The 16,809-nt window shown below is 38.7% G+C and overlaps 1 protein-coding gene across 1 annotated transcript in view; it reads right to left on the bottom strand.

Moving 5' to 3' along the window:
• Positions 1 to 16,809, bottom strand: part of KIAA0825 (KIAA0825 ortholog) — a 1,109,509-nt gene that overhangs the window by 780,549 nt on the left and 312,151 nt on the right. Inside the window, exon 10 of the mRNA XM_053701492.1 lies at positions 14,725 to 14,915. Within this exon, the coding sequence (XP_053557467.1) occupies positions 14,725 to 14,915 (191 nt within the window). The remainder of the gene's footprint in view (positions 1 to 14,724; positions 14,916 to 16,809) is intronic.

Below are 16,809 nucleotides of genomic sequence, written 5' to 3' on the forward strand. Positions count from 1 at the left end.
TGTCTCAGTCTGAATATCAACTGCGCATAAAGTGTGCGAAAATAGGCCCTTCCCACCATGCACTCAATGTCAGAGGGCCTTAAAAAAGTACTCCTAGGAGTAATCTAACAAGCCATGTGGAAAACTAGGCCCCAAATAAAGATTTATCAACCTCAGAGAAAAAACGTTTTTTCTGTAAGTTATGCAAACGTTTTTACACTATGTAATATGAGAGTTAACCTGAATATTACCCTTATCTTGTAAGCATGATCCCAGTCGGTGTTAAATCACTGTATCAGGCTTACCTCAAATATACCAGGCATTGTCAGCATTTTCTAGACCTTATCATCTCTCTAGAAAAAAATATACTGAACATACCTCAAAGCAGGTGATCTGTAAACCGTCGCCCCAACTGAAGTTATCTTTCCATACGCTTCAGTTATGTGTGAGAACAGCAATGGACCTTAGTTACAAACCGCTAAGATCATCAACCTCCAGGCAGATTCTTCTTCCAATTTCTGCCTGAGAGTAAAACAGTACAACGCCGCTACCGTTTAAAAATAACAAACTCTTGATTGAAGGTAAAAACTACACTAAGTCACCACATATCTCTTGATACTTCCTTTCTTGTCGAGAGTTGCAAGAGAATGACTGGGGGTGGCAGTTAGGGGAGGAGCTATATAGACAGCTCTGCTGTGGGTGTCCTCTTGCAACTTCCTGTTGGGAAGGAGAATATCCCACAAGTAATGGATGAACCGTGGACTGGATACAACTTTACAAGAGAAAAAAACTATTACCTTTCTAATTGCAGTACTGTACATCTTTCTAATGGTACTATATATGTACAAAAATATTAAAAATGGTATAAAACTACATTTAGGTTACAGGTATAAGCTGTTTTATTACATGTGCATATTGCAAAAATGATATAGATATTGTTGTTTACACTTGGTCTTATTCCCTCTTCAAGCTGTTCTGTTTTGCAGATGCAAATATACAAATATTTTCAAATCCAAACTATTCTGAAATCCACACCTTTTCCGGTCCCAAGAAGTCTGGATAAAGGGTTTTGTACTTGTACTTATTAGCACCAGCAGAGAGCAAATGTTTAACCTTCATGTTTTCACATGCTTGTTCAATGTACAAAGGGCTAATGCAAGTCACCATAGTGCCATTCTCTTGCAACTCAGAACCAGAGGGGACTAGAAACTAGATTTATATTTCTGAGGTGGAACCCTCTGAATATTTTAGGTTTTGAGCATCCTATATTCACAATCATAAAATGTTGTATTCTGAGCAGGATCTTCTGGAATTGAAGAGTGATAAAAAAAGTTTTGGTGGTGAAACTAGGGTTGCTACCTGCCCCGGTTTCACCGGGACAGTCCCAGTCTGAGGCTCTTTGTCCCGTGTCCTGGAACTAGCCTCAAATGCCCCGGGCTAAGCGTTCCCCTGGCGCAGCAAGCGGCAGAGAGCACAAACTTTACAAAAAATAAGATGCCCAGAGGAGCGCTTAGCCCGGGGTTACTAAAAAAACGGGTAGGTGGAGTCTGCAGGAGAGACAGAGGATTATGCGGGACAGTGGGAGGGGGAAGAGGGTCGAGGAGGGGAGTCGTCACATCCTGCAGCAGAGCGGCAGAGAGAGGCAGGACATAGCGCAAAACCAGAATCTGCTATGTAAAATTAGTAAATGTGTATTCAAGGACGCAATTTAAATGTATAATGTAGTTTTATAAAAGAAGCGGAAGTCTGCCACATAAAGCTGGTAGTGAGTATTGGTGACCTGTATACAGTATAAATAAAAAGAGAGAAGCGCTCAACCTGGGAACGAACAACAACATAATAGCTTGTTCAATGGCTAGTTACCACCCTAGAAGCAGCCTCTTTTTGCTCAATATGTGCCTTTCACAGAGAACTTTCCTGTAGCATATCAGTCTGATCCTGACTTAACAGTGCAGTCCAGCCCCGAAATACCAGGCAAGCCCTCTCTGAACGAGAGAAACGGCAAAACCCCAGACGTACGTTTCGGCCTATTGTGGGCCTCGTCAATGAGGTGCAGCCATATCCCTCTAGCCACACTGAGCAACGGGTCCACGTCTGGATTTCCGCATCGCACTTAGGGAGACTTCCCCAAGTGTCATAATTTGCATAAATAAAAAGAGAGAAGCGCTCAACCTGGGAACGAACAACAACATAATAGCTTGTTCTATGGCTAGTTACCACCCTAGAAGCAGCCTCTTTTTGCTCAATATGTGCCTTTCACGGAGAAGAACTTTCCTGTAGCATATCAGTCTGATCCTGACTTAACAGTGCAGTCCAGCCCCGAAATACCAGGCAATCCCTCTCTGAACGAGAGAAACGGCAAAACCCCAGACGTACGTTTCGGCCTATTGTGGGCCTCGTCAATGAGGTGCAGCCATATCCCTCTAGGCCAGGGGTGTCCAAACTTTGCCCTCCAGAGGTTTTGGAACTACATTTCCGATGATGCTCAGCCAGCATTTTATTTAGCTGAGCATCATGGGAAATGTAGTTCCAAAACCTCTGGAGAGCAAAGTTTGGACACCCCTGCTCTAGGCACACTGAGCAACGGGTCCACGTCTGGATTCCCGTATCGCACTTAGGGAGACTTCGCCAAGTGTCATAATTTGCATAAATAAAAAGAGAGAAGCGCTCAACCTGGGAACGAACAACAACATAATAGCTTGTTCTATGGCTAGTTACCACCCTAGAAGCAGCCTCCTTTTGCTCAATATGTGCCTTTCATAGAGAAGAACTTTCCTGTAGCATATCAGTCTGATCCTGACTAAACAGTGCAGTCCAGCCCCGAAATACCAGGCAATCCCTCTCTCAACGAGAGAAACGGCAAAACCCCAGACGTACGTTTCGGCCTATTGTGGGCCTCGTCAATGAGGTGCAGCCATATCCCTCTAGACACACTGAGCAACGGGTCCACGTCTGGATTCCCAAGTGTCATAATTTGCATAAATAAAAAGAGAGAAGCGCTCAACCTGGGAACGAACAACAACATAATAGCTTGTTCTATGGCCTTTCACAGAGAAGAACTTTCCTGTAGCATATCAGTCTGATCCTGACTTAACAGTGCAGTCCAGCCCCGAAATACCAGGCAATCCCTCTCTGAACGAGAGAAAGTGCAAAACCCCAGACGTACGTTTCGGCCTATTGTGGGCCTCGTCAAGCTGTTGTTCGTTCCTGGTAGAGCGCTTCTCTCTTTGTATGCAAATTAATATGACCCTGGGGAAGTCTCCCTATGGGTGATGGGGGAAACCAGACGTGGACTCCTTGCCCAGTGTGCATGTGGCTGCACCTCACTGACGAGGCCCATAGGAGGCCGAAACGATCGTCTGGGGTTGTCATGTTCCTTGTTCAGAGGAGAATTGCCTGGTATTTCGGGGCTGGACTGACCTTACTTGGCAGGATCAGACTGATATACTTCAGGAAAGTTTTCCTCTGTGAAAAGCACACTGGTCTAAAAGAGGCTGCTTCCGGGTGGTAAATCGCCATAGAACAAGCCACTGAGCCGTTGTTCGTCCTGGTAGAGTGTTTCTCTCTTTGTATGCAAATTAATATGACCCTGGGGAAGTCTCCCTATGGGTGATGGGGGAAACCAGACATGGACTCCTTGCCCAGTGTGCTTAGAGGAATGTGGCTGCACCTCACTGACGAGGCCCATAGGAGGCCGAATCGATCGTCTGGGGTTGTCATGTTCCTTGTTCAGAGGAGAATTACCTGGTATTTCGGGGCTGGACTGACCTTACTTGGCGGGATCAGACTGATATACTTCAGGAAAGTTTTCTTCTGTGAAAAGCACACTGGTCTAAAAGAGGCTGCTTCCGGGTGGTAAACCACCATAGAACAAGCTACTGAGCTGTTGTTCGTTCCTGGTAGAGCGCTTCTCTCTTTGTATGCAAATTAATATGACCCTGGGGAAGTCTCCCTATGGGTGATGGGGGAAACCAGACGTGGACTCCTTGCCCAGTGTGCTTAGAGGAATGTGGCTGCACCTCACTGATGAGGCCCATAGGAGGCCGAAACGATCGTCTGGGGTTGTCATGTTCCTTTTTCAGAGGAGAATTGCCTGGTATTTCGGGGCTGGACTGACCTTACTTGGCGGGATCAGACTGATATAGTTCAGGAAAGTTTTCCTCTGTGAAAAGCACACTGGTCTAAAAGAGGCTGCTTCCGGGTGGTAAATCGCCATAGAACAAACCACTGAGCTGTTGTTCGTTCCTGGTAGAGCGCTTCTCTCTTTGTATGCAAATTAATATGACCCTGGGGAAGTCTCCCTATGGGTGATGGGGGAAACCAGACGTGGACTCCTTGCCCAGTGTGCTTAGAGGAATGTGGCTGCACCTCACTGACGAGGCCCATAGGAGGCCGAAACGATCGTCTGGGGTTGTCATGTTCCTTGTTCAGAGGAGAATTGCATGGTATTTCGGGGCTGGACTGACCTTACTTGGCGGGATTAGACTGATATACTTCAGGAAAGTTTTCCTCTGTGAAAAGCACACTGGTCTAAAAGAGGCTGCTTCAGGGTGGTAAATCGCCATAGAACAAGCCACTGAGCTGTTGTTCGTTCCTGGTAGAGCGCTTCTCTTTTTGTATGCAGACCTGTATACAGTGTCAATTATATTTTCTGTTAAGCTTGTTTATAAATATATATATATATATATATATATATTTTTATATATATATATATATATATATATATATATTATATATATATTATATATAATATATATATATATATATATATATATATATAATATATGCATATATATATATAATATATAAATATATATATAATATATATACACATATATAATATATATATATATATACACACACACATATATATATATATACGTATATATATATATATATATATATATATATATATATATTCAAATATTTTTAAGAGAAGGAAAAATATGTACACACAGTAGAGCTATATGAGATACTGTGTTAAAAGTAGGGGATTGCAGCACTCAAAATTAAATTATTCTTGATCTAATATGTAGATAAAAGGCTGGTATATTGTATCAAACAATGAAACACAAACACACATCGGTCCAATTAGCATGCAATACATATATTGCTTAAACAACATGTTATACGAATGAGGTAATGCATACTAATGCCTCACCAAGTATATGCCACTGCAGTGAAAAGCCTAAATCAAAATAGCCAGATCAAACAGTATGTTAAGAGGCCACATTTAAATCATAGATGGACATGTTAACACTTAGCAATGTAACTTTAAATAAATGGGGTAAAATAAAGTTCATAGAGCAAAGTCCCAAATAAACAGACTTCCTTCCTTTATGAATATCTCTTCTGAGACAGGTGAAGCCATAATGATCACTATTGTTAAGTTGTACCGTGACTTTAAGAAAGCTGACCAAAACAGAGGTAAGAGCATCCTCCAATATCAGCTTAATTGTCCCAACTCGTTCCGTCTCGTTCCTTTACTCCGTGAGACACAGGTCAAGTTTGAGACTCACTTAGGGCTTTATAGACTCTCCTCACCTCTGCCAGATCACTTCCGGATTGGATAGTGTGTAACACCGTTGACTGATACAGGTGCTCACTTTTGCTGCATAGATTTGAATGACCCTGTCGACGCGCATTTCGCCCCACAATGCTTTGCGGTAGGGGCCTCGTCAGGACTGTCAATCACAGTGTAACATTTCATCTTTTATTTGCTGCCCTTCTTTGAGGGAGTGGCAGGGGTGTATGCTCACTTTCCAATCATGCAAGCTTTTTGGTATATGACCCTTCATCACTGTTACATAGCTTACATTTTCCTTCTAAGTTACAACTTAGCATATAGAGAAGGCAACAATTTATGAAAGTAGATATGCGCAACCAATGTATTGCAATACCAAAGGACCATGAGCTTCTGTAAAACATTACTAATCAATAAATGGGACACAGTTTAAACAGGTACTCATGTTTCGAAAAACAGCTTAGAATAAATATATGGAACAATTTGTTTAGCGCAAAGCATTTTCCTACCAAATTAAATCTCCTACACTTTTAGGATTATAATTTAGTTGTTAGTTATTAGAGTTGCTTGTACTTATTTACAAACCGGGCGACATACAGATGTTTATTTTAGATCTATATATCGCTAAGCTTGTAAAACAGGAATGATGAAAAGTCAATATATAGATTAATTGAGGTACACATAATTCATTTAAGAATCTATATATCCTTCATTCATTGAAACTTAGGAATGATTTAAGACCATTACATTGAGCATTGTCTAGTTAGTCAAATAGTTAAAAATATTTAGCCCAAAAAAGACCCATACTCAATTCTTTCATTAAAACCAAGGGGGGACATTGTTTTAAGCACATAAGTCCATCTTGCTTCCTTGTTTAAAAGACATTTATTATTATCTCCTCCTCTGCCATTTGTTATTCCCTGATCAATTCATACGAATTTTAAGGATACAGTACTACTGTTGTGGACATCCCTAAAGTGTCAAGCTACGCTCGTATCAGGTGAAGCCATAATGATCACTATTGTTAAGTTGTACCGTGACTTTAAGAAAGCTGACCAAAACAGAGGTAAGAGCGTCCTCCAATATCAGCTTAAAGGCTTGTTAATCCAGAGCGGCATGACAGTGTAACAAAACATACAACCTGATTCGAGTTGTAATAACTTCAAGCAGCAAAGTCCGGGTATAGCAGGCACTTCTTTGAGGCATAACGGGTATCGGACCGGGACCACGCCTCCGACATCCAGTCTCACCCAACTCGTTCCGTCTCGTTCCTTTACTCCGTGAGACACAGGTCAAGTTTGAGACTCACTTAGGGCTTTATAGACTCTCCTCACCTCTGCCAGATCACTTCCGGATTGGATAGTGTGTAACACCGTTGACTGATACAGGTGCTCACTTTTGCTGCATAGATTTGAATGACCCTGTTGACGCGCATTTCGCCCCACAATGCTTTGCGGTAGGGGCTTCGTCAGGACTGTCAATCACAGTGTAACATTTCATCTTTTATTTGCTGCCCTTCTTTGAGGGAGTGGCAGGGGTGTATGCTGACTTTCCAATCATGCAAGCTTTTTGGTATATGACCCTTCATCACTGTTACATAGCTTACATTTTCCTTCTAAGTTACAACTTGGCATATAGAGAAGGCAACAATTTATGAAAGTAGATATGCGCAACCAATGTATTGCAATACCAAAGGACCATGAGCTTCTGTAAAACATTACTAATCAATAAATGAGACACAGTTTAAACAGGTACTCATGTTTCGAAAAACAGCTTAGAATAAATATATGGAACAATTTGTTTAGCGCAAAGCATTTTCCTACTAAATTAAATCTCCTACACTTTTAGGATTATAATTTAGTTGTTAGTTATTAGAGTTGCTTGTACTTATTTACAAACCGGGGGCGACATACAGATGTTTATATTAGATCTATATATCGCTAAGCTTGTAAAACAGGAATGATGAAAAGTCAATATATAGATTAATTGAGGTACACATAATTCATTTAAGAATCTATATATCCTTCATTCATTGAAACTTAGGAATGATTTAAGACCATTACATTGAGCATTGTCTAGTTAGTCAAATAGTTAAAAATATTTAGCCCAAAAAAGACCCATACTCAATTCTTTCATTTAAACCAAGGGGGGACATTGTTTTAAGCACATAAGTCCATCTTGCTTCCTTGTTTAAAAGACATTTATTATTATCTCCTCCTCTGCCATTTGTTATTCCCTGATCAATTCCTACAAATTTTAAAGATGCAGTACTACTGTTGTGGACATCCCTAAAGTGTCAAGCTACGCTCGTATCTCTTTCATAGAGGATATCATCTCTATGCTCCTGTACCCTGTCCTTAAACATTTGTTTCGTTTTTCCAACATAGAACAGGGGACAGGAGCATTGTAAGAGATATACAACTCCATCAGTGTTACAGTTTGAGAAACATCTAATCTCGAATTGTTTCTCAGTATTTGCTGAAAATGATTTGCATTTAAGCAGATATGGACAATACACACAATGTCCACAAGGAAAATTACCCTTAACTTGTTGATATTTATTTAACCAATTTTTTTCCGGTTCAGACCTCATAAATCTACTTTTGACTAACTTATCCTTTAAGTTAGGAGATTTTTTTGCAGTCAATAAAGGTTTTTTACCTATTTTTTCAACAATTTTCTCATCCAGGGACAACAAGTGCCAATTTTGAGATAAAATGTCTCTTATATTTTGCCATTGACAATTGAATGTAGTAATGCATCTTATACTATTGTCTGTTGTGACATTGTTTTATTTAGAATACAGTAGATCATTACGATTAAGTTTCCTAACTTTATTGAGCGTGTGTTTAATTAGATTATGAGAGTATCCTCTTTCTATGAATTTTTCACACATAATTTCAGCATGATGTTCAAATTTTATCCTTGAGGAGCAATTCCTCTTTAATCTTAATAGCTGACCATAAGGAATACCTTTTTTTAACGGTTCTGGGTGACAACTAGATGCTTCCAGTAAACTATTTGTTGCAGTACTTTTACGATGGTTTTCAGTAGATATATTATTACCTTCCTTTTTGATACAAATATCTAGAAAGGGTAACTCTTTATCGCTGAGTGCATACGTCAGCAAAATATTGCGATCATTCTTGTTCAATGATTCAATGAACTCATATAGACAGGCCAGGGGGCCATCCCAAAACATTAGGATGTCATCCACATATCTAATCCAAAGGGATACATGGAAGCTGAACACCTCACTAAACTGCTCAAAGATGTCCATCTCCCATGCCCCCAGGTGTAAACAGGCATATGTGGGCGCACATACGGCTCCCATGGCTGTCCCCCTGACCTGTCTATAAATAGAGCCATTAAACTCAAACATATTAATCTCAAGAATAAACCTTAAGAGATTAATAACAAAGGTGGTATGGTTGTTACTTCCTGAACCCCTAGACCTTAAAAAATGTTCACTTGCATTAATTCCTACCTCGTGCGGTATAGAGGAATAAAGGCTCTCTACATCTAGAGATACAAGGATCGTGTGTGAGGAAACAGATATATCATCTAACTTCCGTGAAAGGTCTGGGGTATCTTTTACGTAGGAAGGGAGAGAGAGGAGGAAAGGTCTTAAGAAAAAATCCACATATTGTCCGATGTGTTCACCGATGCCACCTATTCCCGACACCATTGGTCTTCCAGGTGGATGAGACTTATTTTTATGAATTTTCGGGATAATATAAAAGGTAGGCATCACTGGACACACGGGATTCAAAAACTTTAATTTTAATTCCATCTGTGACATGGGGTTTCTTGGAAGTCTTTCATATTGGGTTCTATCCAAATATGAAAGAACCCAATATGAAAGACTTCCAAGAAACCCCATGTCACAGATGAAATTAAAATTATACCATATCTTGCAGGGAGCTAAAATGGAAGGTCTAATCTCACTTGAAGAATTCAAGTTTTTTAATCCGGTGTGTCCAGTGATGCCTACCTTTTATATTATCCTGAAAATTCATAAAAATAAGTCTCATCCACCTGGAAGACCAATCGTGTCGGGAATAGGTGGCATCGGTGAACACATCGAACAATATGTGGATTTCTTCTTAAGACCTTTCCTCCTCTCTCTTCCTTCCTACGTAAAGGATACCCCAGACCTTTTACGGAAGTTAGATGATATATTTGTTTCCTCACACACGATCCTTGTATCTCTAGATGTAGAGAGCCTTTATTCCTCTATACCCCACGAGGTAGGAATTAATGCAAGTGAACATTTTTTAAGGTCTAGGGGTTCAGGAAGTAACAACCATACCACCTTTGTTATTAATCTCTTAAGGTTTATTCTTGAGATTAATATGTTTGAGTTTAATGGCTCTATTTATAGACAGGTCAGGGGGACAGCCATGGGAGCCGTATGTGCGCCCACATATGCCTGTTTACACCTGGGGGCATGGGAGATGGACATCTTTGAGCAGTTTAGTGAGGTGTTCAGCTTCCATGTATCCCTTTGGATTAGATATGTGGATGACATCCTAATGTTTTGGGATGGTCCCCTGGCCTGTCTATATGAGTTCATTGAATCATTGAACAAGAATGATCGCAATATTTTGCTGACGTATGCACTCAGCGATAAAGAGTTACCCTTTCTAGACATTTGTATCAAAAAGGAAGGTAATAATATATCTACTGAAAACCATAGTAAAAGTACTGCAACAAAAAGTTTACTGGAAACATCTAGTTGTCACCCAGAACCGTTAAAAAAAGGTATTCCTTATGGTCAGCTATTAAGATTAAAGAGGAATTGCTCCTCAAGGATAAATTTGAACATCATGCTGAAATTATGTGTAAAAAATTCATAGAAAGAGGATACTCTCATAATCTAATTAAACACACGCTCAATAAAGTTAGGAAACTTAATCGTAATGATCTACTCTATTCTAAAAAAAAACAATGTCACAACAGACAATTGTATAAGATTTATTACTACATTCAATTGTCAATGGCAAAATATAAGAGACATTTTATCTCAAAATTGGCACTTGTTGCCTCTGGACGAGAAAATTGTTGAAAAAATAGGTAAAAAACCTTTATTGACTGCAAAAAATCTCCTAACTTAAAGGATAAGTTAGTCAAAAGTAGATTTATGAGGTCTGAACCGGAAAAAAAATTGGCTAAATAAATATCAACAGGTTAAGGGTAATTTTCCTTGTGGACATTATGTGTATTGTACATATATGCTTAAATGCAAATACTGAGAAACAATTCGAGATTAGATGTTTCTCAAACTGTAACACTGTTGGAGTTGTATATCTCTTACAATGCTCCTGTCCCCTGTTCTATGTTGGAAAAACGAAACAAATGTTCAAGGACAGGGTACAGGAGCATAGAGATGATATCCTCTATGAAATAGATACGAGCGTAGCTCGACACTTTAGGGATGTCCACAACAGTAATACTGTATCTTTAAAATTCATAGGAATTGATCATGGAATAACAAATGGCAGAGGAGGAGATAATAATAAATGTCTTTTAAACAAGGAAGCAAGATGGACTTATGTGCTTAAAACAATGCCCCCCCTTGGTTTAAATGAAAGAATTGAGTATGGGTCTTTTTTGGGCTAAATATTTTTAACTGTTTGACTAACTAGACAATGCTCAATGTAATGGTCTTACATCATTCCTAATTTTCAATGAATGAAGGATATATAGATTCTTAAATGAATTATGTGTACTTCAATTAATCTATATATTGACTTTTCATCATTCCTGTTTTACAAGCTTAGCGATATATAGATCTAAATTAAACATCTGTATGTCGCCCTGTTTGTAAATAAGTACAAGCAACTCTAATAACTAACAACTGAATTATAATCCTAAAAGTGTGGGAGATTTATTTTGGTAGGAAAATGCTTTGCGCTAAACAAATTGTTCCATATATTTATTCTAAGCTGTTTTTCGAAACATGAGTACCTGTTTAAACTGTGTCTCATTTATTGATTAGTAATGTTTTACAGAAGCTCAACATACATTGGTCCTTTGGTATTGCAATACATTGGTTGCGCATATCTACTTTCATAAATTGTTGCCTTCTCTGTATGCTAAGTTGTAACTTAGAAGGAAAATGTAAGCTATGTAACAGTGATGAAGGGTCATATACCAAAAAGCTTGCATGATTGGAAAGTGAGCATACACCACAGCCACTCCCTCAAAGAAGGGCAGCAAATAAAAGATGAAATGTTACACTGTGATTGACAGTCCTGACGAGGCCCCTACCGCAAAGCATTATGGGGCGAAACGCGCATGGACAGGGTCATTCAAATCTATGCAGCAAAAGTGAGCACCTGTATCAGTCAACGGTGTTACACACTATCCAATCCGGAAGTGATCTGGCAGAGGTGAGGAGAGTTTATAAAGCCATAAGTGAGTCTCAAACTTGACCTGTGTCTCACGGAGTAAAGGAACGAGACGGAACGAGTTGGGTGAGACTGGATGTCGGAGGCGCGGTCCCGGTCCGATACCCGTTACGCCTCAAAGAAGTGCCTGCTATACCCAGACTTTGCTGCTTGAAGTTATTACAACTCGAATCAGGTCGTATGTTTTGTTACACTGTATTGCCGCTCTGGATTAACAAGCCTTTAAGCTGATATTGGAGGACGCTCTTACCTCGGTTTTGGTCAGCTTTCTTAAAGTCACGGTACAACTTAACAATAGTGATCATTATGGCTTCACCAGTCTCAGAAGAGATATTCATAAAGGAAGGAAGTCTGTTTATTTGGGACTTTGCTCTATGAACTTTCTTTTGCCCCATTTATTTAACGTTTCATTGCTAAGTGTTAACATGTCCATCTATGTGTTTAACAGCACAAGCGATTTAAATGTGGCCTCTTAACATACTGTTTGATCTGGCTATTTTGATTTAGGCTATCCACTGCAGTGGCATATACTTGTTGAGGCATTAGTATGCATTACCTCATTCGTATAACATGTTGTTTAAGCAATATATGTATTGCATGCTAATTGGACTGATGTGTGTTTGTGTTTCATTGTTTGATACAATATACCAGCCTTTTATCTACATATTAGATCAAGAATAAGTTAATTTTGAGTGCTGCAATCCCCTACTAACTTCTCATATAGCTCTACTGTGTGTACATATTTGTCCTTCTCTTAAAAATATTTGAATCTATATTATAATAAGGGGTCTGCACAAGGCCTAGGATCAGCCTTTGCAACCTAGGTTTATTTTAATATATCAGACACTATACCTTGATTTTTTACAAAAGGTTTCTGATTGTTTTTCTCCCAATTGTAAACATTAAACTATATATATATATATATATATATATATATATATATATATATATATACTCTGGGCCCTCCAACATTTGAGGGACATAGGAAATCCAGATTGTACTACCCCAATAGCGAAACACTTTAGGCAGGAACATAATTCAGACGATTCATTATTGACTATACAAGGCATAGACCATGTGCCAAGACATAGAAGAGGGGGAGACAGGGACGTTTGGACCAGAGGGAAGTGTTTTGGATATTTAATTTAAAAACCAAGCACCCTTCTGGTCTAAACTCCATTATGGATGTAGATTTATTTTATTGAATCTTTAATAAAATTCTTCCTTTGTAGATATAATTTTGACAAAGGAAACATTTGAGTTGATTGTAGATAAAAGATGTATTTCAAAAATGAAGTTTAAATATTAGTATGCATTGTTTTTCAAATATTCTAAATATAAAGTTTTTTGCTTGAACTAAGTTTTTTGCCCATAAGGGGTTAATAAGATACAGGTGCCTGCAATTATCTTAACTCCTTACCTTTAAATAGTACTAGTAGGTGTGGACACAAACTATGCCAGTGAACAAGGGCTGAGATCTGGCCCGAAACATGTTTGGCTATTTTTAGTCCTGAACATCTTGTTGCAGGCCTGTGACTGTTGTGAAACTTTTAACTTTTGTGATGAATAAATTTTGAATTTTTTTAAACAAATATCTCAAGTCCTCTTTCTGGAGTAGCGGGATTACAGAGTGTGTTTACTATATATATATTCACAATACAAATTACTGTTTCAACCTAAATATTTGATCCTGTAAAATACCGGAATATGTTAGAACAGAGTCTCTTCGTAAGGATAACTTATTGAATAAGAATGCATGTAGTCCTTATGCAAGAACTCATTAAATGTTCAATGTAAGACTCAAAACCCCCTATACACGCCAATGTTCGCCATACAATGCACTTCAGAGCACCAAGGTTTAAGAGACCATCCATGCATTACAATTATACACATCCAAAAAGATGCTCTATCGAAAGTTGTGGTGGTAAAAATCAAGGGAATAATATCTCCGAAGGGCACACCTGCCACAACTCACTTGCAGAGCAATTTTTCTTTGTTTCCTTGGTATCTTTTGTTGATAAGCAGGAAAGTATGCTTAGGAGCCAGTCAATTTCTGGAGCACTATATGGCAGCAGTTTTGCAAGAATGTTATCAATTTGCAAGAGCACTAGATGGCAGCACTATTTCCTGCCAAGTAGTGCTCCAGATGCCTACTAGGTATCTCTTCAACACAGAATATCATGGGAACAAAGCAATTTTAAGAATACAAGTAAATTGAAATCTTTTTTTTTTTTTTAATGGTTTGCTCTGTCTGAATCCCAAAATAAAATGAGGTTTCATATCCCTTAAGTATAGAAAATGTCAGTATAGGTTGGGATAACACAAGAAAAATCAGCTATTTAAAATGTCAATATAAAGGTAAAGGAGCTATAAGTTACTGTGGCTGAGCTCTGTAGCAACCCAAGTGTTGCAGGTTCGATCTCCGGCTAGGTCCACTCAGCCTTTCATCCTTCAGAGGTCGACAAAATGGGCATCGCCTTGAGTCCCTTTTGGGTTATTAGCCACGTTTTACAAGTACCCAATACATACATAAGTAAACAATTTAATACACTTCAGCAGGTAAAAATGGATCAATGGGAACAAATTAAAGGGGAGAAAAATGCAGGGTAAACTCCCTTTAAAAAAGGCTTTGGGTGTCTGTTTATACACTTATTATTGGAGATGAAGACTTTAAAGAAATGTTTCTATGACATAGAACTGAATTAGGGTAGATCTCATTATGTCTTTCGATGAGATGTCCATGTTATGATATATTTATTAATAAATTAATAAATTGGAAATACATAAAAACACTACAACAAACCATACCTTATCTGTGATGCTCGTTTGTAGTTGGGATTTACTTGGGCGTATCTGTATGACAGCAAAGCCAACGTTTTTTCAAGCACTTCCCTAAGAATATCTTGCGCTATAGTTGGAGGCAGAATAGTCCAAAGATCATGTCGAAGCCCACTGAAAAAGTAATGCCACATTTGGATCGAAAATGAGCATCGTTCTCCCTAGAAAAAGAAAAATATTAAAAATCTATTAATGACTAAGAACAAGAAATATCTGTAAAGAGTCATGAAACCCAGCAAATTTCATATGTACTTTCATTATCAGATTTGCTCTTTTCTTTTGGTGTTCTTTGTTGAAGTAGCAGCAATGCTCTACTGGGAACTTGCTGAACATAGAGGAACCAATGACAAGAGGCATATATGTGCAGCCACCAATCAGCAGCTAGCTCCCAATAGTGCATTGCAGCTCCTGAGCATACTTAGGCATGCTTTTTAACAAAGCATAAGATGAGAATAAAGCAAATTAGATAATAAGTGAATTGGAAAGTTGTTTAACATTAATGCACACTCTACCTAAATCAAGTGATAATTTAAATTTTACTGTCGCTTTCATACCTGAAGTATTTCTAGTTCTAGTTATTTAGCTTTCATTCTGAATACATATATATTTTTTTTAATGGTGCACCTTAAACAACTTTACAGTTTACTTCTATTATGAAATTTGCCTTATTCGCTTGGTATCATTTGTTGAAGGAACAGCAATGCACTGCTGGTTGCTAACTGAACACATGGGTTAGCCAATGAGAATCATTATATAAATATATATATATATATATATGCAGCCACCAATCAGCAGCTAGAACCTAGGATCTTAGCTGCTCCTGAGCTTTCATAGATAAACCTTTCAGCAAAGAATAACAAGATTAGGAACCAAATTAACCTTTTAAAGCCGTTATGCCGTTCTATTCCGTCATAATTACACTAGGCTTTAAAGCCGTTATGACGGAATAGAACGTCATAGCTAATGGCTGTCCTGAAGCCTTCTGTGCTTTCAGGATTTGATTGCGGTCTGGAGGGCGTTCCTAGGGTTGTAGGGACGCCCCCCAGATGCAATCCAATAATTGAAATCTCGCGATCATGTGCACAATCGCGTGGTTTCAATTTGTCTACATCGGAACAGTTGTTCCGATGTAGGCACTTTAGCAATGACACGAAAGGGTTAAATAATAGAAGTAGATTGGAAAACTGTTAAAAAGTGTCTCTGTCTAAATCATGAATGTCTAATTATAACTTTAATGTCCCTTTAACAATGATACTGGTAATGATTTTAAATAATAATGTATATTATACATTACTTTTTTTGAGAACAAGTACGCAATTTTTGTATACTTTAGTTTGAATTAATTTAGGTTAGAACTTTTATTTCCTATTATTACGAGTATTTCTGGATGTATATAATAAGCATTGCTTCATGGTAAGTGGTGAAAAAAAACATAATTTATGCTTACCAGATAAATTTCTTTCCTTCCTGGCAGGGAGAGTCCACGACTTCATTCCATACTGTTGGGAAATACAACATCTGGCCACCAGGAGGAGGCAAAGACACCCCAGCGAAAGGCTTAAATATCCCTCCCACTTCTCCTATCCCCCAGTCATTCTGCTGAGGGAACAAGGAAAAGTAGGAGAAATATCAGGGTATAAAGGTGCCAGAAGAAATAATATGAAAAGGGAGCCGCCCATCAAAAAATAAATTACGGGAGGGGTCGTGGACTCTCCCTGCCAGGAAGGAAAGGAATTTATCTGGTAAGCATAAATTATGTTTTCCTTCCATAAGTCAGGGAGAGTCCACGACTTAATTCCTTAATGTTGAGAAAACTATACCCAAGCTCCAGAGGACACTAGATGAATAAGGGAGGGAACAAAAAAAAGAGGCGGACCCTATTTTGATGGCACCACAGCCTGCAAAACTATTCTCCCGAAAGCTGCTTCAGCCGAAGCAAATACATCAAACTTGTAAAATTTAGAAAAAGTGTGTAAGGAGGATCAAGTAGCCGCCTAACAAATCTGATCCATTGAGGCTTCGTTCTTAAAAGCCCAGGAGGAAGCCACGGCTCTA

Source organism: Bombina bombina, chromosome 2 (genome assembly GCF_027579735.1).
Source record: "Bombina bombina isolate aBomBom1 chromosome 2, aBomBom1.pri, whole genome shotgun sequence".
Classification (NCBI taxonomy): domain Eukaryota; kingdom Metazoa; phylum Chordata; class Amphibia; order Anura; family Bombinatoridae; genus Bombina; species Bombina bombina.